This window comes from Musca autumnalis, unplaced genomic scaffold (genome assembly GCF_047663935.1).
Source record: "Musca autumnalis isolate F117 unplaced genomic scaffold, ASM4766393v1 scaffold_1, whole genome shotgun sequence".
NCBI lineage: Eukaryota > Metazoa > Arthropoda > Insecta > Diptera > Muscidae > Musca > Musca autumnalis.
Genome location: NW_027411644.1, coordinates 219517012 through 219542618, shown reverse-complemented (window position 1 = coordinate 219542618; position 25607 = coordinate 219517012). Strand labels below are relative to the sequence as shown.

At 35.4% G+C, this 25607-nt stretch overlaps 1 protein-coding gene across 1 annotated transcript in view; it reads right to left on the bottom strand.

The window, feature by feature from the left end:
* The window catches only part of LOC141390543 (uncharacterized), a 126597-nt gene extending 113324 nt beyond the window's left edge, over nucleotides 1–13273 (bottom strand). Inside the window, exons 1-2 of the mRNA XM_073963490.1 lie at nucleotides 13220–13273; nucleotides 13025–13136 (exon numbers count right to left, since the gene is read on the bottom strand). Of these exons, the coding sequence (XP_073819591.1) occupies nucleotides 13025–13136; nucleotides 13220–13273 (166 nt within the window). The remainder of the gene's footprint in view (nucleotides 1–13024; nucleotides 13137–13219) is intronic.
* Between the last annotated feature and the right edge of the window lie 12334 nt (nucleotides 13274–25607).

Genomic DNA, 25607 nt, shown 5'->3' with positions numbered 1-25607 from the left:
CTTTCGTGTGACGACATACAAACGTCAAAAGAAATGGCACAATATACACCAATAGCCACATCCCAGCAAACCAATCGTACCGACATGGTAACGAAATCGGTTCGAAATTCGGGCGCTACGTCCGATGTCGGATCCGAAATCGTAGCGATATCTTAACGAAAGTTGTATGAAGTGGTTGACTTAATTTTGGAACGAAATGTTGGAGCGAAATCGGATCAAGCGATTTCGGAATAATGTCGTATGAAAATCAGATGTACCTTCCGAATCTTCGTAGAGATTTCTGAACGTCGTATGTATGTACGTGCCGAAAAATATGTTTGGATTAAAGTGTTGTTTGTTCAAGAAGTGTATCTTATTTTGGGAGTCATTTCTTTTCGATGGATAGCGCGCCCTTCAGTCCATTTCATTTGGTCAGCGTATAACTTAAGTGTTTTTGATCACTAGGGTAGGAAGCATGGACTTGTCCACGAAAATGAAACAAAGAGAAACATCAGTATACATTTCCAAAGGATCTTCAAACAGACTTTTGTGTGGGAGGTACCCTAAGGAGTGGACCGATATAGTCCACATTCGAACTTTATCTAAGATTCGTAGAAATATTACTATATGCAAAGTATGGGTCAACTCGGTTACTGCCTTCGAGAGCTATGTTGCTACAGCGAAAAGTTTGAACTGTTGTGGTGTAGGTACCTGAAGGAGTGGACCAATAATAATTATCTTCGAACTTAAACTAAGTTTGGACAAAATATTAGGAAGGCCAAATTTTGGACCAAAGCCACTACTCATGGACCATCGAGGGGTTTTGCACCTTTCGGACCATTTTCTGTTGCCCCTCAAAAAACATTTACTTATATGGGGGCAGCGAATGCAAGTTGCCACAACAAAAATCAAAGGGATTTGAGAACTGCACTTTTCCCAAATTTTTGTGTGTCCATATTTGAACCTCATCATTTCTTCGCATAAATATTAGGATGTTCAACGTATGGACATAATTGGTTACTGTCTTCGAGAGTTATCGTGCACAGAATTCTAACGAAAAGTTTTGAACTTTTGTGGGGAAGGTACCAAAAAGAGTGGACCGATATGACCCATCTTCGAACTTAACCTAAGTTTGGACAAAATATTACAAAGGCCAAATTTTGGACGAATCGGCTTATCCGTTCGATCAACAGACAGATGGACATTGCTAAATCGACTTCAAATTGTCTGAAACAGATTTCGTCCAAACATAATTGGGGTCTAAAACAATTTATTCGATGAGGCGCATTATGGGCCCTATGAAAGTGCATATACCATCTTTAGTCTAAAGACTGAGGGTATAAACACGATATTTCGAAGTGGAGAAATAAAGCAACAACTAGGGAGGTATGGAATTTTTTCCTAGTTGAGCTTGTTCTGTAGATGGCCTACTAAGTAAGTAAGGAAATGTTTGACCAACATCCAGTGCTCTCATTCTCTTCCTACGATGATCAACTTAAATAGCTGGTAAGCACGTAAACCAGCTATTTAAGTTGATCATCGTAGGAAGAGAATGAGAGCACTGGATTATTGTGCCAGGAAGCATGGACTTGCTGCAGTAATGCAAGGAAGATTGATTCTACATCTATATGTATGTACTTATTTAAGCTAAAGTCCAAATTTTGTTTTATTCAAACACTAGCAGACCCCGGTCCGCGTTGCTAGCCCATCGTAATGAGTTTTAATGGCAACTTTTTATGGACTTTATGATTGACAATCCACAAACAGTAAGGAAAGGATCATAGTCGGGCTGGACCGACTATATGAAATCCTACACCACTGTGAATATGTAAAATGTATATAGGAGATATATATGAATTTGAACTGATTTCTATATAATATGGTACACTTATTACTAGACAAAATTGCGTCACACATTCCAAATTTCATCAAAATTGGTGTTTGGTGAAAATATATATGGGAGCTATATCTAAATCTCAACCGATTTCGATGTAATTTGGCACATTTATTTTTAGACCGAATTCAGTCACACATTCCATATTTCATCAAACTCGTATGTATGCATATAGCGTGTTTGGTGCAGCAAATACGTCAAATCCGGGGAAAATAAATTTGGGAGCTGTATCCAAATCTGAACCGATTTCGATATAATTTGGCACACTTATTTCTAGACCGAGTTCAGTCACACATTGCAAATTTCATCAAAATCGGACGTATATAGCGTGTTTGGTGCAGGAAATACGCCAAATCGGCCGAAAAATATATGGGAGCTATATCCAAATCTGAACCGATTTCGATGTAATTTGGCACATTTATTTTTAGACCGAATTCAGTCACACATTTCATATTTCATCGAAATCAAACGTATATAGCGTGTTTGGTGCAACAAATACCTGAAATCGGGCGAAAATATATATGGGTGCTATACCCAAATCTGATCCGATTTCGATATAATTTGGCACACTTATTTCTAGATCGAATGCAGTCACACATCCTAAATTTCATCACAAATACGTAAAATCGGGCGAAAATATATATGGGAGCTATATCCAAATCTGAACCGATTTTCACCAAAAGCAATAGCGTTCTTCCTATGGCTAAAAAAATATATTCCCCAATTTTCAGCTGAATCGAACAAAAATACTTGGACAGACGGACGGACCGTTGATGTTAGCCATTGTTAAAACACTCTTGTGCGCTGGTGCTTTGTCTTGATGAAAAATTATTTTTTTGTGTTGTAAGCTATGACGTTTTTCTCGAATTTGTACATTTAATTGATCCAAAAGGTTGCAATAGTACTCTGAATTTATTGTTTTACCCTTTTGCAGATAGTCAATCAATAAAATACCTTTGAAGTCCCAAAAAACCGTTGCCATAACCTTACCAGCCGATCGAATTGTTTTTGCCTTCTTTGGGGCACTTCCTCCAGCTTCAGTCCATTGTTTGGATAGTTCTTTTGTCTCTGGAGTATAGTGGTGGATCCATGTCTCATCAACAGTTATAAAACGACGCTTAAAATCCATTTCATTTCGCTTAAAACGATCCAAACAAGCTTGAGAAATGTTCATTCTTATGCGTTTTTGATCGACTGTTAACAAATGCGGCACCCATCTTGCAGAAAGCTTTTTCATCTGTAGTTCTTCATGCTAAATTAAATGGACTCGATCATTTGAGATGCCCTTGATATTAGCAATTTCACGCACTTTTATTCGACGATCACTTAATACCATATCATGCACTTTGGCTACAATTTCTGTTGTTGTTGCTGTTTTTGGACGTCCACTACGTGGTTCATCTTCAATGCTTGTACGACCACGTTTAAATTCAGCAACCCAATTTTTACTGTTGCATATGAAGGAGCACTTTCACCTAACACATTCACCATATCATTATGAATTTCTTGTCCTGATAAACCTTTTTTATGTAAAAATTTAATGACAGCACGCATTTCTAATTTTTCCATTGTAAAAAAATTGCCGATGCGTCTTTTTTGAACACCTGTTTCTATATGAAGGAGTAGCCAGATCGAAACAAAATTTAACATGTGTTCATAACAGAGATGGAAGTTTCCAAAACACTTAATTTGTTTCTGTTTATACGGCGCTTTTTGTGCTAGGCTAAGAAGTTTCCGAACTGCCCTCGTACAGTGTGGTGTAGGGTAGATATTTTCTACCGGTAAATTGTCAAACCGATTTTGATTTTGTCATTAACCTTTCTTTTCTCTTACTGACTTTATCGTATGCTGTTTAAGATTTATTATCGTCCATGTCCCCTGTCTTTATCCTAAAGCGATCTCATTATAAAAGTTAAAAAAATGTATAAGTCGAATTCTCCCGCTCATTGAGACTTATATGTTTTAGTTTTTCATGGCTGGTGGACCGTTAAACCTCACCATTTGAGGAAATTTGTAAATATATCGTTTTTCCAGATCGGGGGCGCAACCACGGTTGTCGGCAAAATTAATTTGCCAGCCGATGCACTCATAAGTTTAGTAAATATAGCGATAATAAATCACGAAATTCGTCTACAAATATATAGCATTTTGGCCACGAAATGTCCCTGAAAACTGCATGAAATTTTGTTCAGTAGTTTTGGAAAAATAATGTATTAAAAATTATGGGTGGGCGTGGTCATCAGTTTTCAAGATATAACATACTTAAAAAAGTGGGCGTGGTCCGATATTTTGGCTCCAAATATGTACCTAGATTACACACAACCCCATTGCCCCCCAAAATTTATGCTGAAACCGATATAATCATAAATTTGCTTATAGATATATCATTTAAAAGAAAGGCGTGGGGAAGGTGCTCCACCTAATCCGAAATTCATAAAATATACATAACAGCGGCAAACATTGAGCTTTAATTGTAATTTTGATGGAAATCGGTTCAGTGGTATTGGAGATATATTTAAAAAAAAATACAGGCGTGGTCGGGTCTTTAGACCCCAAAGAAGTACCTAGATTGTGGATTAATCCGTAAATTTTTAAATCGATACATGCGTAATTTTTGCAAACATAGCGTTTTTTTAAATATCGCATAGGGGAGGTACGCAACCCCCTCTGGAATTCAGTAAAATATGTAGCCAGTTTTCGAGGTCGATGGTTTACGCGGATAAGCCGACGACTCAAGCCTTAAAATTGGACGCTGCATTAATGAAATACTGCAGCATTTATGCAAAACGGTGATTGAAAATTTCATTAAAAGATCGCGTGTGTGCCAGCAAAGCCAGGGCGGCCATCTGTACGATGTCTGGTTCCATACATAACCTCATTCTGTCTACTTCACGATATAATAAAATTTCACGAATTTTTTAAATATCTGTGTTTTATTTAAAATTTAAAACTTGCATTCTAGTTGGGACACTCTTTACGTTGGTGAACGAAACAACTCTACATCATAACATTTAGCTATTTAAAAATCCTTATCTGCCCTTTTGTTGATGTCTCTTAAAGCATTTTTTAACTTTAGAATATAAATCTATATTGCACCAACAACAAATATATTTTTAAAAATCTATTTCCCTTTTGCAACAATAGTGTGATAAATTTGCTTGTCATAACAAATGCATTCTAATTGATCAAAAATCAATAAAAACACAAAATTTCCATTTGAATTTTGATGATGACACGCACACACATTCATTGTTACTATTCTCTAAAAATACCGAAATCCCACCCTCCGTCAAGGTTGCATTGGATATAAATGTGTGTGCGTGTGAGTTTTATGCTGCAGGTGTTTTCCATTAGAAATATATAAAACGATCTATTATTCAATATTCCCAAGGCATGATTTGATAGTTGATTTTGTGTGAGTGTTTTAAGTTCTATAACAATTGCATACATACATATTTGAATGTCTAGCCGTCGACATTTCATTGTGACACATATTGTGATGACATTTTTACAATAGACAAGGATAACAAAACTAAAATAACTACTCGACATAAGTCGTTGTCGTATTTCATATCAGCACTTATTGAAAAATTCCACCAAATGTTGCATTTTACATGAAAAAGCGGGTGACCAAATTGGGAAGAGTGGCTACAGGATTGAGTTTAACTCCACTATTTTGACCAAATCAGTTACTGGCCTGAGAGCTATCGAATGTCCTTTGTTATTTTGCGCTTTTGTGGTTGACAACAACCGTAGGTCTCAGAGGACGTACACAATAATCATACAGGATCTAAAGAAATCGAAGATTTTTGGATTTGTAAGGATTTTTGGAGGACTGTATGGGAACAATATTGTTAAGGAATTTACGTATAACTTAATCCCATGTAGACGTTGTTTTATTGTCCGATAAAAATTGTAGCAAATAAAACGTGGTTTCGCTTTGGTTACTACTAGGGACACAGCTTAACCCTCGTGAGTACAAATCTTTACTTGATTCAGGCAACTTTCTACTAAGCTTACACTGACGGTTTAATGTCGCGGTCTGAATTACAACTCAGTTGTCCACCCGCAACGCACCCGTATTTTTACTCGCTTGCGTGTGCATAGACTGTTCTAGCAACCTTCATCTGGGAGGTTCTCCAATGTTCAAACGAGATCCAGATGCACATACACACATACTTGTATACAATAGAGGAATGTATGTAAAGAACTAATGAGGCAGAGGTAATAAATACGAGGGAGTAGGTGGGGTTACAATGAATGACGTCACAATGTAGAAGCATAACTGACAAGTCAAAATAAATGAGAGAGAATATAAAAACACTTAGCTACGTAAACAGTTTAAATTTAGACTAAACGATAATTTCATGATTGCAGTAAACTCCATACAGTAGTTGTTGTTGCAAAACTGATACAAATAAACTAAATGCTTAATAAAAAATTTATGTTACAATTCAAATTCCTAAATTAACAGAAATTCATCTAAATTAACTTAAATCTATCGCATACATTCGTAACATTGCCTTCCGCTTAAGACTGTTCGTTCCGAATAGGAACGATTACCGTACCGTAGGTTATGCATTCGCAACGGTGCCTCCATCTTAGGGCGGTTCATCCTGACTATGCCAAGATATCGACCCATAGGACTGTCGACAGATATACCTCCTATATCTTTGAAATGTTGCCTCTTTGGATGCGGTACTCGACGTCGTTTACTTTCAAGATCACTCTAATTATACCCTCAGCCTTTAGGCTAAAGAGGGTATTTACACTTTGATACGACCAAAAAAGTGCCTCATCGAAATAATGGTTTTAGACCCCAAGTATGTTTGTACGATATCCGTTTCAGACATTTTTGAGTAGATCTAGCAATGTCCGTCCGTCTGTCTGTCTGGCAGGCTGGTGCGCACGATAACTCTCGAACGGATCAATCGATTCGGTTCAAATTTTGCGTATCGAAATATTTTGTCCAGATTCGATTTAAGTTCGAAGATGGGCCATATAGGTCCACTCCTTCAGGTACCTCCCCTACAAATGTTAAAAAATTGTCGCAAAACTTGTGCGCACGATAACTCTAGAAGGAAATAACCGATTTGGTTCATACTTTGCACATCGTGTAATTTCTACCAAATGAGATGAGGTTCCAATATGGACTCAATCGGTCTACTCATTCGGGTACCTCCCACACAAAATTTCGGAAAAGTTCAGTTTAGGACCAGGTCTCGAATCGCTTTGATTTTTGTTTACGCATGTTGTGTTCGCTGTCCTCTATACGACGCTGTAAGTTTCATTAGGGGCAAGTCCATACTTCCTGAGAAAATAGCCTGAAAGTCACAAAAAACCCTATGACACCGTGTGTAGTGGTTGGAGCGCAAGATAACTCTCGAACGGATCTGCCGATTCGGTCCAAAATTTGGCTTTCGTAATATTTTGTCCAAACTTAGTTCAAGTTCAAAGATGGATTATATCGGTCCACTCCTTCCGGTACCTCCCCCACAAAAGTTCGAAAATGTTCGGAAAATTTGTGTGTACGATAACTCTTGAAGGGAGTAACCGATTTGGTCCATACTTTGCACATTATGAAATTTCTACCAGACTTAGATGAGGTTCCAATATGCACTCAATCGGTAAACTCCTTCGAGTACCTCCCACACAAAATTTCGGAAAAGTTCAGTTTAGGACCTGCTCTCGAATCGCCTTTGTTTTTGTTGTAACATCTTGTATTCACTGTCCCCTATACGAAGGTACAAGTTTCCTCAGGGGCAAGTCCATACTTCCTGAAAAAATAGCCTGAAAGTTGAAAAACAAACCGTATGACACCATGTTTATGGGTGGAAGCGCAAGATAATTCTCGAACGCAAATGCCGATTCCGGCCAAAATTTGGCCTTCGTAATATTGTTTCCAAACTTACTTTAAGTTCGTAGATAAGCCATATCGCCATGGTCTTTAAGGTCCATTCCTTTAAGTACCTTTTCCGCAAAATTTTTGAACATTAATCCTAATCAACATTTTTGTCGGTTCATACGACCAAAATTTTGAAACCCCCTAAATACATAAGTTTTTTGTGAAAAAAGTGTTTCAATTTGCACAGGCTGAGGGTATATCTCTGTCGGCAAAGCCGACTGATACTTTTTTACTTGTTTTTTTTTTTTTTCTTGAACATGGCAGTTAGGATTTAACTTTCTTTACAGTACTGCCACTTATTTGTATTTCCAACGGACCTATCCAATTTGCACATCTTAGCTGTGTCTTCTTTCTTACGGAGTCATTCCGTTTTCCTACCGACACCAATTATCGGCAGCTTCTACCTTCAGCGCCCGAACATTTATAGCGATCTCGTCAGATTCTGTGTTAGATTTTCTTCTCGTTGTAACCCACATTTATCGGTATTTCGGCATTGGACCAGGTCATCACGGGATGTTTCATATCCAGCCAGATGTCAATGGCAATCATGAAGTCCGCACCAATTATTTCTTCGTCCACTATATCGGCCGCTAATCTTTCGAATTGATAGCCATGCTTACACTGTGCAACACTGAAAATGCAAACAACTTCTAGTATGCATATTTTGAAAGTACACATTTAGCCTGCAAAAACCTTAGTAGGGTTTTGTCCTGTCAGATCCAGTTCGTATTTTATGGCCTCATCTAAACCGGGCTAAATCTACACTTTTTTGCATTTATCAGGCCTTTATCTCAGAAACGAACAGGAATTTGGCCTTGCTTTCTTCAGCAATATTGTGGCCCTTAACTAGTAGAACTTATCTTTTGAGAAAACCACATAAGAAAAACTCCATCTTGGGCATCAAAATCTATAAAATATAGAAAATTTTACATAATTGCTGAAATTCTGGACAGTATCGGCTAAACTATTGGGAATTGAAGCAATAAACCTTTTGCAAAAATCTTCCAAATAATGTTCTCAACAATTCTTTAGAACATTCTGAAACTATAAAATGCTTACTTCATGTTGTTTCAGCGGTATTTTGCATCATATCTTTTACAACACATATTTCAAACACAGTTCACACCAACAGTTTTTTCTCGCATTTCGGATGTCACTACGTTATTGACATTTTTATTAAGTCGTCGTTGAAAAATGTACTGAAAACAGCTGCATAGAGGCATTTTACAACAATGACATGTTGTGAAGAGTTGCAGTTCCAGTTGTGAAGAGTTCCAGGGAATATTTTTCCAAAAGAAAATATTCAGAAAAAATTAACGGTTTTGGAGATACGGTGCGAAATGTATAAAAATTGTAGAATTTTTGCATATATTTTGAAATTTGAGGCAATAAATGTAGTTTTTCGAGTTCATTATTTCTCCAAATATTTTATTCTGGCCCTTATCTACAAATTTGCTTCAGAGGTCAGAAGAAGATTCGCATTGGTTTCAGAGATATAGCCCCGAACTTCTTTAAAAACTCAATATTTAACCATGTTTAGATAGGGCCATAAAATCCGAGCTGGATCTGACACAACAAAACCCAACTAGGGCTTCTTGTTCTTTGGGTCTGTACTTTCAAAAAATCCTCAGTTCGAATTGTTTGCACGAGATCACCTTAAAAATGTTGCACAGTGTTATCCTTTGGTTAAACTTTCCATATGCTGTTGTACTCTCTCCCGGTGCCGTCCGCAATTTGACTCTAACTAGTGGCAGTATTTTCCCTTTTACCAAATCTGGTCTAATTATGGACTCTGATGCAGCAGAGGGTACGTATTACATCACTAATGAAGCCTTTAACAGTTAAAGAATGATTTTCCTGATGAACTGTCGCTATGGAGATTGTGGGCCCATCGTCTCAGTAATCTTAGGCCAAAAACTGTCAAACTTACCAAAAAAATGTCAAATGACGCCTGGCGACACTGCGTGTTGCCCAGGCCGCAACATTTTCTAGTTCCCCACGTATAAGCTTTTGAGTCAAAATCAATTTATAATATCCTCCGCCTATGTTTTCCATACGATTTATAAGCATGTAGCCACCACGTGTTATTAATAACTGTCCTAACCTCATTTTGGCTAGGCAGTGTGTATCCTGTTCATTACCTCGTAATGTCACTGGTGTTTAAAAACTTATATTTCCGACATTTTAAAATTCAAACTGGTCACCTAAAAAATCTATAAAAAAATCCCTCAAACAATGTATAGCAAATATTGTCTCTTTCGTTTGTTCCTTTTCATTTTGATAAATAATATTCTTCATATTTTCCTCGCTTGTTTGTTTGTTGCTGCAGCAGCATCAACGGTTCGCAGTATAATAATCTACAGAATATCAAGTGCCACAAATGTTTTATATATTATTTAACTACGAATGCATGCATCCACAAGGAACAAAATAGAATTGTCAGACTAACAAAGTAACTCGAGTCGTGGTGTGTGTTTTGGAGCAATAATATCTTCCCACAACATTCTCAATTGCGTTTCCAGTCTTTGTTTGCTCCTTTATCGCAATGCCAAAATACCAAAACGAAAAAAAAAATGCTGAACAGAACACCAAAGTAGACGACGACGGCGACGACAAAATGTAATATTTTCATATGGAAAAATTATGACAAGTAGAAGTGCATAAAAATTGACTACGCAGTGATTTAAGTGAGTAATGATGGTAGGCAACAACGAACGACAGCAAAAAAAGAAAAACTAGTATTTGGCAAGATATGGAAAAAGTAAGAGGGGCGAAAAATAAGAAGACCGGAAATTACTTAAACTCAACATAAAGTAATATCAGCTGCAGCAGCAGCAAAACAAGCAACAACAGTAAAAAAGAATAACAACACTAACCATCGCCAGTTTCGACAAGGATATGCATTAATGTAGAAGCAACATTTTAATAATAATGGTGGAGAGCAGGAAATGTTATGAATATGCAATAAGCACACGATTGCTGGAATTCCTCCTCAGCTGGTTGGAAGACATCTATACGCAAACATTTGTTACAAGGATATAACATATTGTTGAATATGTTTTCATGAACTAGTTTATGAAATTGTGTGTGTGTTCTTTCTCTTTCTTATTGCACAAATGTAAGTAGGTTCTTAAACTAATAATATGTTGATGTCATTAAATTGCACTTCATAATGCAAAAGCAGTGCAATTTAAAAATAAAGTGGGACAATATCTGTTAATGCATTTAACAAATGGGAAAATAAAATTGGGATAGGAAGAAGAAAATAAAAAATAAAAAATATATTAGTCAGCTTTGCCGACAGTTATTGAGGCAATACTAGCTGTAGTCACGTAAATGTACGTTAACAGATTCTACACAGCAGGTTTCTAATAAAATCGTTCTAAATATAATTTATAGAGTTGCGTAGTTCCGGAACGAACTAGTTCCAAGGAACTATTCCGGACAAGAGCAAGCCCTTACATTCATATAGTTGCTTTAGTTAATATAGTTCCTTTCGTTCCCCTTCCTTCAATTCCATACTCACTTCGACATTTCTCTTTCGTTTCGTTCATTAGTCAGATGTTAAATAAACCAGCGCACTATAGGTAATTTGGACAGGTTTTTGATTTGAAGAAAGAACATGTAAAATTATATGGATGTGCAGTTTGTTTTCAAAAATATTCACAACTTGTGGTATAATTTGAAGTTAAAATTAAAATTTCGAAATCAAAATAAAAAATATTAAAACTCAGAGCAGAATTTAAACGCAATTTTTAAGAGTTTGGTAATAATGAAATACATAGGTATGATATTCAGTGGAATGGTGGCGGTGTGTACTTTCTGTTTTAAGAAATAATTTTTTTCAAAATATTTATTACAGCAGAAAAAATCGTCATACAGGATACAACCTAAGAAGACAAAATTATAATTGTCCAACTTTGTCTGGAATTCTGATGCCAGAAATATCTTCAGCAGAGGGTTCTGAATCAACTACATAATATAACAAATTGCGGTTTTTTGAGTTATATCACTTCTTTGAAGGTGCCTTCCTTGCAGAAAAAATATGTTTTTTCTAATTTTTGGTTTGGCGAAGAAAATATTAAAGACAAAAAAGAATCCGATTTGAACTAAAAAGAAATATTCACGATGTGTTGCAAAAATGTACAGACGTGTCGTGATCAACATTTTTGTTAATTATAGCTGTAATACATTCTAAATAGGGATCACGATAGCACGATTTATTTGATCATTTAAAAAAATAATATTTATAAAGATCTCTTCGCGAATCAATATTTTAAAATACCAATGTTTATAAAAATCTTTTGGCGGATCAATATTTTAGTTCATTAAACCTTTTTTTTTTTTGTTTTAACCGCGTTCATTGGGTTGGAACGAATGAGATAGGTAAATGAGAATAGGGGTAGGAACAAGAATATTTGTTCGTTATATCCAGCGTTCGTTATAAACGCGTTCATCTGTAAAATTCTTATTAATGCTTACATTTAAACATCATATATTAAAATATTTGACACAGTGCTTAAATTCATAGCAATCCGACGGTGCTAATAAATTGTAAAAATTCTACTCGCGGGGGACAAATTTGGTTCGTTATAATTGAGTTGGTTTTAAGAAGTTGAATGCGTGGACAAATATTAAGAAAAATTCTTTGGGAACACAGAACTTTGTTCGTTATAAAAGTAGTTTCTTATAACCGATGTTCGCTATATCCGAATTCTACCGTGTAATTCATTGTTTTAGCTTACTTTTGCTATAAAGCTTTAAAAAATTATAAAAAGCCCATAAGTCCACCCCTATTATTTTTTTCCTCAAAAACAAGCCAAATTACCTATAGTACAATGTAGAGCTTCACTGAATAAATGAAAACAGTTTAATTGAATTTCATTGAAGCAAAATTAACAAATTTGTACATTAATGCAGTGAAGCCTTTTCATTGATGTAATGTAGTTTTTACATTAATTCAATGAAATCTCTTCTTTAATTCAATGAAATACATTCATTAATGAAACTAATTAATTAATGCAATCAAACTCTTTCATGGATTTAATGAAACTTGTTCATGGATGTAATGAAACTTTATCATTAATGTAGTGAAACTTTATCATTAATGTAATGTAGCTTGTTAATTTATGTAATGAACTTTTTTCATTAATGAATGAATGAAACTTCTTCATTAATGCAATGAAACCCTACGTGGGTTAAAAATCATTTCATTAAATGTACGTAGCAATTATCCTCGAACTCACATAATGAACACAAAATTAAATCAATAGTAAATATGTTTAATTTATTGCAATCAGGTAATATTTTTAATTCTTTAGGATTAACGAAATTTAAGATACCATTGGGTGTTGCCATCTGTAAGTATATTTGCAAAAAAAAAAAAAAAAAATAATAATAAAGTGTTAGCAAATCAACTGGGTTTCTAAACACTAGCTTACCTTCAACTTAGGTCGCTGGACACCAAACACTGGATCATCTCTGTGTACGCCCATGTTGCTGTTTCATTGACCATTGACAAAATGTTCCTCCGTTATTCTACTAAACATTAGATTTTCTATTTGTTATCCCAATTAGATGAATATTCACTTAAATACTACAATAATAGTTTAATAGTTTATATTTTCTTTTTCACACTGAACTCTTCATACTTACTTTACAAAGTTAAAAACACCAGTCGTAAAATCTTTTTTTCAGTTCATTCACTCTGAGTGGCGTTCTAACGCAAATTAAAACAATATTGCTGAAAACCGGTTGATGAAGCTAAGCAACCGGTGCACAGTGCGAAATATGGGAAGTTTAGTGGAACTTTAAGGAATTTTGAAGTACATAAAATTAATTAAATTTTTATTGAATTCGTTAGCTAAGTGCTCCACTGCAAATGATCCATACTCAGTTTGGCGATTTACGCCGCGAAACGACTTAAAAATGCACTTAAAGTTGCACTTTTGTTTCATATTTTTTTTTTCTAAGAAATATAATTTTTATGCATAGCGTGGTGCGGACAAATGGTAAGTCAGTATGCCATGATTTATTTTTCTTAATATTTTACCAAACAATTATGATATTTTAATTTAAAAAAATGCAAAAAACTCTTATTGTTTTCATGCAATTTTAATAGGAAGAAGTGCTTTTTTGAAGTTTTCAAAATTATTTTTTTATTTTCCGTGGATATTTCAAAAGTGAGTTCCGTACATTACCGTGTTAAGATATATATGATCTTAAAGTTTGGGGTCACCTCTGTTCGCAAAGCCATAAAACAACTGTGCGGTCTTCGGAGAAATTCAAGTTTTTTTAAAATGACTTCAGCAATTTCATTTAATTGCATTTTCCAAAGTGGAAGGTAAACGCGGCAATGAACGCCATTGTTGACTGCGTTTTGAAGAAATGGACTCACTAATTCTAACAAATGATGATTTCTGTTAAATTAAGAATCCTCTCGCAATTTTTGTGGTACAAGTACCAATATACGTTAAAAATTTTAATGCAGTTCCAACCTGAACTTGATCTAAGAGACATTATTAATAAAAATAATGGTACAGACCTGCTAAATAGACAAATAAACATTATAGCTACAAATGAAAACAAAAAATTATTGATATTTTACTCCTTAATGGATGTGTAGGGTTGTGGGGCTTCACCCAGAAGTGGACCTATGTTGACAGATTATATGTGAGGAGGATGTTTATTCGCTAATATCTTAAAATATACATTTGCATCAAAATCGGTTGCTATTTTTGTCTTCAACATTTAAAATACCAAACATGAAGAAAACCGTCATATGGGGTCTATACCAATAACGCGTATCTACGATGCTAATATTTCGCACAGTGGTTTTCTATCTACGAAGAACATAAAATGCCAAAATACAACCAAATACATTGGAAAATGTGTCTGTAACATTTAAAATAGGTCCCATCTACCGGTACGGTTCAATGGGGGCTATACCTAAACGCGAACCTATATTCAAAATATTGTATACATAAGTTTTCTATCCGCTGAAAACTGAATATACCAATTTGCAGCAAAATCGATTGAAAAATGAATGTAAACCGTAAAAACGGCAGCCGGCGACAAACATATACATATGTATGTGGGTTTTGGCCAAAAAGTTTGTAACGCATCGAAATAATGGTCGTACCCCCATTGTTATATGTACCAAAATGAATGTATCGACGAGATGAGTCGATCTGGCTACGTGTGTCCCTCCCTCCGTCTGTCCATCTAAATCTTGTAATCATGCTACAGATCGCAATTTTAATCGGATCTTCACCAAATTTTGAGTGTTGATGAAGGTCCCGGAGGTTAAGAAGCCTATTGGTTTTGGTGTTGGTCGGATAATATTCAGGGATCGGATTTGGTAAAAACCCTATTTTAAGAAAAGTCAACGTTTTATTCGAAAGCAAATATCTTAGCGTCTATAAGGGGTATACCAAAAGCAAAACCTGACATTGATAGTAGAAAATGTCACCTTAATGTAATGTAAAGCAGTTTGTCATATGTGGTCGAGTAGCGAATATATCGCAATAGTCGCTAATGAAACCCAACTTTTCATTTTTACGATTTTAAATAGAATGACGAATATTGCAGCTTTGGTTGGGGACCTTCCAAAAGCAAAGTCTGGCTATAAAAGTAGAACATCCCATCTTTACAATGATCAAAAGAAGGCTGTCGTAGGTGACCAAATAACGGAGATATCGCAATAGTTGGTAATGCATCCCATTTTCCTTTTTTCAATCACGCTACAGGTCGTAATTTGATAGGATTGTCACGAAATTTTGGTGGTTAATAGGACTCCCAGAGAGAAAGATGCTTGTTGAGGTTGGTGATACACAGAAACAAATATTACAAGAATTTTTACATATTTTCGTTCGTGATGTAGTTTTTTCATACTGTACAGGTACCTCACATAAGATACATATGCAGTTTTCTTATTTCCATCCAACAGCCACTATTTTTTCAAAAATATGTTAGATTTTCATGGGATACAAAATCATTTTCTTATTTTTCCCTAAATTCCACTATTTTCTCTCATATTTCCTCTCTTGGTTGGTAAATGCTCTCAACTTTGTTCTCGTTTTCTTTTGAATGGTCTCGTCGTCTCACCATCGTATTGACAATGTATCAACAAACCACAGCACAACCCCCACCATCGTCTCACCTACGCATTGAGACTATATGTGTGTTCGTTTACTCAAAATTTGTACGAATTTTTACTGGATGTTGTTCGTTTACTCTACAGTACAATGCAAAAGACCTTAGTCGATTACAAGAAGTTACTGGACTTTTACAAATTTGTACAAATTGTTGAGTAAACGAACATACCTTATATCAACAAACGACACCAAACACATACCCACCACAACAACATACCTAAACTACGTAGCAACCATTTTGTTGTTAGTTAACTGACAAACCAATCAACTTTTTAATTGCTTTAATATATGGCCTGTTCCCGTACTTTATAAAGTGGTAAAAGTCGTAAAAGTTTTAAAAGTCGTAAACGATTTTCATATAAATTTTGTGTACGGGAACGCAAAATGTGTAAAAGTGGTAAAAATTGTAAAAACTTTTTAGTTCTGGAACAGAGCTATAAAGGCATCATCTAATATTTCAACCTAGTGCTGATAGACTCAACATGTATGTACATATGGTTCGTATTGTTCTGCTATGTTCACAAGACGATAACAACTACAGAGAAAATCATTAGAAAAAACGGTAAGTTACAATAATACAAAATAAAAGAATTAATAAAAGTAGCAAAAATTTTCTCTGGTTTGATTGGTGGTGTGTGTGTGTGGCGGTTGTTAGCCTAACAATAACAAAAACAACAACTCGTCAAAAATTTTTTTTCAGTCTCTCAGAAAAAACCTATATTTTTATTTGCTTTATGAAAGGCGTTCATGAAATGCAGAAATTTGAACTTTGGCAAGACTTTATGAACACTATTCCTGAAATGCAGTAATTATTTTTGTCTGTGTATTCGGTAATAGTCATATTCCAAAAGGAAAACCCGTCAATGGATTAGGAGAATATCGCCTTTATTAGGATGCAAAATAGGTTGGCGCACTCGCACTTTCCCATTTTTTTATTTGAATTGTACTGACGGCTTTGGTTGGATGCATTGTTTCAACAATGCATTGTTATTCTGAGCTTTAAAATGTTCCGAAATGTGTTGCCTAAATTGGTGAAATGCTTGTGATGTTGAAAAAGACGCTGGGATATCCCAATATCTAATTTCTGGAATTTTGTATCCATGTCAGATGCGTCGGCTTCCGTTGGACAAATTCCAAGGAGAAATTTTGATAATTAAATTAAACTAACTGAGCTTTAAATTAAAACAAAATGTTGCATTGATGGTAAAATATCAGAGGTATTGCAAACGGAGCTAAAATATTAAAATATAATTTAATAAGTTTTTATTTAATGACAAATACCTCTGCTTCTATTTGGTGTATGTAAAATGCTGATCAAGAATACCAGCAAAGCTTTCAATGAGTACCAAGTAGATGTCGACAGTAGTCAAATATAAAATTAAATATTATTTTTTTTTTTTATTGTTGTCTTATCAGGACGAAGGTCATTATTTATGAAAGTTTGTAATTAATTGATTTAATCGAGATAACATGACCTAAGGAGCTACGATCGTTTCGCTGGTGGCTCATTAGGCATATCGGATCTGAATGGCTGGAAGACAAAGGATGATTTTGATAACTTCTATTTGTACAAAAATTACTGAAAATTTGCAGATATGAAGTATTTTTGAAGCCTTTTTTCTTATCAAGTCAACCTAGTGTCCTGTCTAGAATCATTTCTCAATACATACACATGTACAAATCGAAGGGGGTTTCCCTCATGAATTGTAATACCTTCCATTTCGGAAGATTCATATGATAGATTGGATGTGGCTTAGAACGCTAATTAATTATTTTGGTTCAGTTCGCCTTAAGTCATCTGTTGTATAAGCCAAATAGATGAAAACTTTAGAATCTCCCTAAAAGAAATGTTTACGAGTGAAAAGCTTATAACAGGGGTAGTGGTGTAGGGTATCACATAGTCGGCCCCGTCCCGACTATAGCCTTTCCTCACTTCTTTAATGATAATAAGTATGTATGTATATCAAAGTCAATCGGTGACAGTAAAGAATTTTTGTATAGTTACTCTGTTGGTGACGCTTCTGCTAGTTTTTGCAAATATTCATGCATACATATGTATGTATCTGATTCAATACATACAAATATATGTGGTAAATATATAAATCTGTTATTTTTATGATTGTGAACATTCGTTTAATAAAGACAAAATAATTAGAAGACACTTCTTATGTATTGACTGATTTACAAAGAATACAAAACACAAAGAGGGTGACAGCATCTTCAGACTTGATTACTTAATGAAAATGTTTCAAAAGCCTGACTATTTTGAAAAACAAAATAGAAGTCGTCATCCCAAATAAAAAACGCCAACCCTCCTAATGTATCATTTATTTAATAAAATTTAATGATTTTTTTCATTTTTTAATGAACTGTTTCATTTACTTAATGAAACTGTTTCATTTACTTAATGAAACTGTTTCATTTACTTAATGAAACTGTTTCATTTACTTAATGAAACTGTTTCATTTATTTAATGAAACTGTATCATTAATTTCTAAAGCAAACCAAAAATATTAAATGTATACAATTTTTCGCCATTTGTTTTAAAAGATGTTTGCGAAGTAAGTTTTTTAAGCAAATGCTGTTCAGTAATGTTTTAATACTCGTATATTTTCGTCAAATTTATAGAAATATAAAGTTTCATTACAGCAATGAAATCTGTTTCATGTATACAATGAAACCAAAAATCATTAAATTTTAAATAACGTAAGGTTTCATATCATGAATGAAACATTTCATTATATTAATGCAACATCTTATAGCATCACTGAAACCGTTCATTGATAAAACGGAGATTTTTTCTTCCAGTGTAGTGTTGCTGATTACTAGCCAACATCTTTCTACAATTTAGGTACTTATGCAGAGTGCCTTATCAAAACTGTCTCGGTGGGTCAAAAAATGACTTTCGAGTAAATCTAACGAAAAGAAAGCTAGTATAGTTCAGAAATCGTAACTTGGAAAATTTTGTGCTACCAGAACCAGATGGGGTCAAAGTATACCACACTTTGGAAGCTAAGTATGAGTATTGGCACCAGCAGGTTTGCCGCTGGAGTAACCAATGCTGCCTTTGCTCTCAATTAACAGTTTGTAGATGTTCTGGGTGCCATCGTGGTGCAATGGTATGCACACCCGCCTTGCACACCGATTCCCCGGCCAGTCAACATCAAACACTTTTCAACGGTGGCAAAATACTCCTCAGTAATGTTGGCGACATTTTCTGAGTATTCAGCCTTGCACAACTTATCTACAAGTGGTGTCTTAGACACGCCGTTCGGACTCGGCGATAAACAGTAGGTCCCATATCATTGAGCTAATATGAATCGGGGTGCATTCATTGATATGAGAGAAGTCTCCCCTGTCCCGCCTGGGATGTTTGTGGAACAATTTTTATTAGATGTTCTTTTCCTCTTTGCACATCCATTCACATTTAACCTTGGTGATATCAAACGGTTCCTTCAGTTAACGATTTATTTATTTTCTGCATCTCTTAATCTTTGCAGAAGTTGGTTGATCGGATATAAGTATCCGAAAAGTTTATTGTTTTGCATCATAGAGCTTTTAAACTTTAACCCTTTCGGCCCAACGTTGCTTATAAGCAACTTCGATTTTAACGTCGTTTTTATTTAAAACTTACCGAATTTTGTCCTCAAAGAACACATTGCTTTGGCTAATTGTAGTCCTAAGAATGCAAAAATTATAAAAAAGTGCAAGTTGTATCCCGATCAACAGAACTACGATGCATTATTCAGTGTGAAGTCTGGAAAATCACGGCATGTCAAAAATCGATGTGTACAGTCCAAATTATTTAAATCGTTTCTAAATCAAAATGTATGAGCTTTATGTTAAACTTTAGTTTTGATTCTTCAAAAGTAAGGTCAGAGGTGTACTTCTATACGATTATAACATTTATATTTACATAATTGCACAAAATAATGAGCAAATAAATTTTAGATAAAATGTACTGTATCTTCCAAAATAGGTGGGGTAACGCCCACCAATTTATGTTATGTCTTAGTTTTGACTTATACTTTAATTCTATGTTTTTAAAGTAACTACTAATGCGAGGAAAAAAGTTCGGGGCCGAAAGGGTTAAGTAGGGCTTTACATAATAAGCACACATCGCTTTCATACCCGCTTAAGCTTCCTAGTGTGTTAAAAATAATGAAGCATAAAAATAATCAAAAGAGGACCACGTTCAGGTATATTATGTGTATGCCTTAATTGACTTCTCAAAGTTTCTTCGTTAAAAAGAGTAGCATTCATTATGGGAATTTCAAAATACGAAAAAGTAAATAAATAAATCGTTAAAAATTAAATTAAAACCTTTAAAAGCTTCTAAGCTATTCAAATCTAGTACACATTTTCTAAAACGCTATTAAAAATGTTTTCCTTAGTATTTTCTCTGGAATTCTTAACAGCAAACAGCGACCAACTAAACATCTTTCCTCTAATGCCCCACTAATGAAGTTCTTAAAATATTTTTGTTTAGCATATTTCCATACCTCCATAAACAACCCCTCCCCCTCCACAATATTGACGTAGAACTTTAAAATATCTAACAAGAATTTCATTAACTTCATCTTTTTATAAACAAATATATTTTTCATCTTCTTCTTCGTTTTTTTTTCATTTTTCTAAAGAACCCAGCTTTACGGCTAATGCTATTACTTGGTCTAATGCTGATGCCGCTACTACAACTTCTCAACATAGAATGTTTATCAAAAATCGATTTGGAATGTTTCTTCGGTTCCGTAATTCATTTTCATTCGCAGCGATAATATGAATATTGACTTTTACGAGCAAAGTTTTCATTGAATTCAATTTCCATTTAAACAAATGCGAGCACATTTAAGGATTTGGGCACGCAAGCAGCATAACCTTGCTCATGTTGTTTAAATGTCAAGGAGGAGGACGCGTGTTTGTATGTTGAACATGGCCATGACAGCCGGTCAAAACAGCTCCTGTTGGGGTCCATCCATACAGCCATTACCCGCTGTTCAATCAGCACTACAACAGTCATGGCAAACATCAAACATCATCACCAACTGTAGTACCGAAGCAATCAAAGCAGCTCCTTTGCCTATTTCTCTTTGCTTTTTTTCGACCGAACTTGAATGAATGGCTCGTTTAAAGTGTACAATGGCCCCTTGTTGCTGTTGTTGGTTATGGTAATGACCGTTTGTTCGTTTCATAGAATGGTTGTTCGTTCTTACACACACCGTCAGCCTCGAAGCGAAATGGTCATAATTTCAAAAAAAAAAAGAAAAAAGTGAAAAATAGAAACATTCAATGAAAACGAGAAAAAAAGAAATAATGAAAATCCTTAAACACCCCCAACTTTGAATCTGAGGGTCGGTCGATCCATAATATATGGATATTTAAAGTGAAGGAGAAACATTACACTTGGCAATCAACAATTCTATTTGCCAGCCATTGTATTCATATTTATATTTACTTTTTCGGTTAATGCTAACAACGGCGGCCGCCATGGACGAGACGACGAGCAACGTGTGGCGTGTGGACCTCCCCAATTGTGTGGATGCATATTATTTTAAATTATAAACACGTTTTCACCATTGAAATTGAAAACAGAGTTTAAAGATTAAACGTTACAAATAGATAGATTTTTGGTAATTTAGCTATTGCTATTCGGCAGTTATCAGGTGTGTGCGGTGAAATGGAAAAGTAAACATAGAAATATTAAAAATATAAAATGCCACAATGAAATAAAATAGTTAAAGGAATGGAAACAGGTGCATAAACGGCAACAATGCCCGGGTTTGCACCTAAATAACCTCTTAGAGGTCATCTAGAGACAGAAAGCATAAGGCGTTGAAAGACATTCTAAATACATAAGAATTATGAAGTCTTGTAACGTGACTTTGCTACGTCCATATAAAATACCTCATTACGTCTACTCATGTTTTGTCGTGGGGAAGTCCATACTTCCTTACATAATGGCGCGAAAGTTATAAAACATGCTTCGGTAACCAACTGAAATAGCTGGTGGCATGGTTACTGTCAAAAGGAGTGACTCCCAAACTCTGATTATGCTCTATGGTGTACTATATCGCCAATCCTACTTCTTAAGGTACCTCCTCCACAACACTTACGCACTTAAATCCAGATTATGGTTACTTCTAGGATGATGTTGAAATTTTAATAGCATGTGGTTCTTGTGATCCTTACCGATATATATGGGGTCTCAATAATTAGCGCCACTGAAAGGAAGTTAAAAACAGGTTTTATTGCGCTGGTATTTTTGGGATCTCTATAACATGGCTATAACTTTATTTTACCACACTTCCCTCAATAATGGGGCGAAACTTCCAAAAGCCTACCCAAGTGGTGTTCTTCCAATGATTAATTCATGTAGGCTGTGCAGGCCCACTATGACCTTACCCACAAATGTCTAGGCATTTCTGTTACATTTTAGAAACCTGCTTACATATGCAATGTTGGTACAGGATTAAATATTTTGTGGCCAATGGCTAAATCACTCTCGAATCCGAGAAAAAAGGTTGATAGAACGGCGATATAGTAACAGGTCAGAAGAGGTGTACGTGATATTTTAAACCACAATTTTGCGAACAACCCTAGAGTGATAGGGCGAAGAAGATCCCTGTCAGCAGAGGACGCATCATCATAATTTGCGAAGAGCGAAGTCATTCAAAGCGTTGGACCCATACGAAATCTCAAATGTGATGCCTTAACAAATGCAAGAGCATGAATTAGCCAACCATATTGTACCAGAGGCCTTGCGAGGGTGTCCTGTTACTGAAGCCAGGCTATGATGCCAACAGAGGCGAATCAAACAGGCCGATTTACCTACTTTTTAACAGCAGAGAAGATTCTAGAGGCACTACTCCTCCACATTATGAAAAGCACAGTACCGCTATAGCAGTACACGTCGGATAATCAACTATATGTGTGTACGCCAGTCATTTGGGTAATTCAGAAATAAGGTGTTTCCCAAGGCGGAGCGATATTTCCGGAATAGTTTTCATCAACCTTTCTCAAATTCAACACCCTCCAGACGGCATAGAGATCGCAATGCTTGCATATGATTGCACGATCACTGCGCCGGGTCCTATCATCGATCATATATGGAAGATTAAGTATCTAAATAGGTCACATAGTTCAGCTCTTCCATCTGAGTAATATCGGGCGTTAAATCCACTGCCATAGTGTTCACCACGTGGAGGGTTGAAATGAAGTTCCCTCTGAAAATATTGGTCGATGGTGTCCTGACGTCAACCACAAACTACCTCAAAATATATTAAAACCTGCCAGAATGCCGCCCTGAGGAATACAACAGGATGCCTCCACATGACACATGGTATTCTTTGTGGTCTCTATAACAACGCTAAACCACACACACACCCTAGATACTGACCCAAAGTTTCCAAAACCACGGATTTTGTACGAGTAGATTGTGTTGATGTGATCTGTCAGTGAGATAATGGACCCCTGTTTACGATACCTTACCCACAAATGCTTGGAAGTTTCAGTACCATTTTTGAATCATACACACCACAGTTTGCTAGCAACTAATTTTTGGGCCGATTTTTGGATAGTGGGCAAATTAATACAATTTTATGTTACTCAAGACAATTATTTAGTGACAATTATTTAGTTTAAGTCCAGATGTAGTGGAGTTAACCATAGTATGGTTGGTCCCGTCAGACTATAGCCCCTTCTTAGCTGTTTTTTGCTACCTTTGTTTTAATATATGTAGTTGCTATAGAATTCCAAATATATTTATAAATCGGTCAGGTGGCAAAAACTTGGTTTTCGGCCAGTAACATAAAATTCTGAATCACAATAACAATCATCTTACCTTAAAATAAAAATTTCATAATGAACAAAATATAACTTGTATTAATATCCCAAAGTGTTTTGAGAGCATATCTTAAAGTTTATCCCCATTACATAATGATGTCATTTAGCATTACAAAACTATTATCCTAATTAAAGATTCTAGTCATTCGAAAACAAGAAGTAATGTACAACTATTTACCTAAAAACATTAACAAAATTATAAATCATAGGCCATTTTATGAGAGTAAACAAAACATTCGGTTCATCATTACAACTAAGTATGTGTATGTGTACATATGAACCGAACAAGGGTAATTGACTCAATTTCCAAACACAATATCCTGTATCCCTGGTGACCCATTTGCAATATTTACCATTACCACCGCAACAACCGACCACAACAACAACTTGCCCTTTTAACTAATTTCTATGTAAAAGTATTGTTAAACAACTATTAAGTAATATCCTTATAACAGGATTCAGCAGCATTCACGTACATTCTCTTTCGACATGTCAATTGACCTCCTCTTCATCCTCCACATGTCAAAACGAGAAAAGTTCTTGAAATAAGTGTTAGTCAAACACACTTAATAATTTGCAGCATGATACGCAATAGCCATCCCACTCCAACCATGTTCAGCTAATGCTTAACTAAGCTTCATCAAGTTGCTACTTCCGTTGGCATAGCATAGAGCGCTGGGGGTTGGGAGGGGGTGGTTGAAACTTTGCTCATTACATAAATCAGTTACTCTATGCAGGACCTGTTTGTTGTCCCCTTCCTTTTAACCCCCTATCCCTTTTCGTATTGAGGTTTATAAAATTTGATACACTTAGCTAGAAAATTCTCAAGGGTATTGACAATTATGGGTTACGCTTGACCAATATCCGTTAACCAGCATAGAAGGCATTCGAGGGAATATCGACCAACACATCTACCTGGGTGTTCTGCGGCAAACAGTACCACTTAAGTTGTCAACACACCTTAAATTTAAACATTTACAAAGCACGCACAACCACACACCCACATACAATTCACGCACACATAAATTCATTGGAATAAAATAAAACAAAATTACGTTTTGTGGTCATTCGTTGGATAGAGTATTTGAAAGATGTTTCTTTGCAGGGCAATGGACCCTTATCCAAAACAACAAAAACTGCTTTGAAGTGCAAACAATTTGCTTACGTGCCCAAAATTGACAATGGTCAAAAGTGTCAACACATTTCTTTGATATGATGAAGCAAGGTAAAATTGACCTTTTTTCCAACACACCCACCCACATACACATGTTCCTCTCCACCGCCACCCCTGCAAACAAACACATAAAGTATGTTAAAAAGTTTAAAAACCAAAATATTCTGAATTGAGTTTCATGTCCACAAATAAAATGCCAAATTTATAGGATCCTCAAAAAAAAAAAAAAAAAAACGAACTGGTCAAATATTTACGACTTAACAGTATTCAACAAAATGATACTAGGCATGTACTTGGATATTCCTCATCATTCTTCCGGCAAACATAAATGGCTCTATAATTTTCTACAAAAAGTTAAATTTCCTTTATTTGCCATCCCAATTATTTGTAAGCCTTTTATGGTCCTTCTTACTTCTCCAACTCCTTCTGCTGTTGGTCGTCGGTCTCTTATCCTTTTTTAAATGACAAGCAACAATTTTATATTGTTGTCTTCCCATGGACCGGAGATGATTTATTGAACCAATCAACTTTATTTTCCCTCAGTGGGGGAGGGGTGAAGAGGACGACTTCTTTTGTCAAGTGTTTGCTGACTGTGTCCTGAAGTACATGCGGAGAAAAGATTGAGGTCTTCTTTATCCTTTTGTCATTATAAATAAA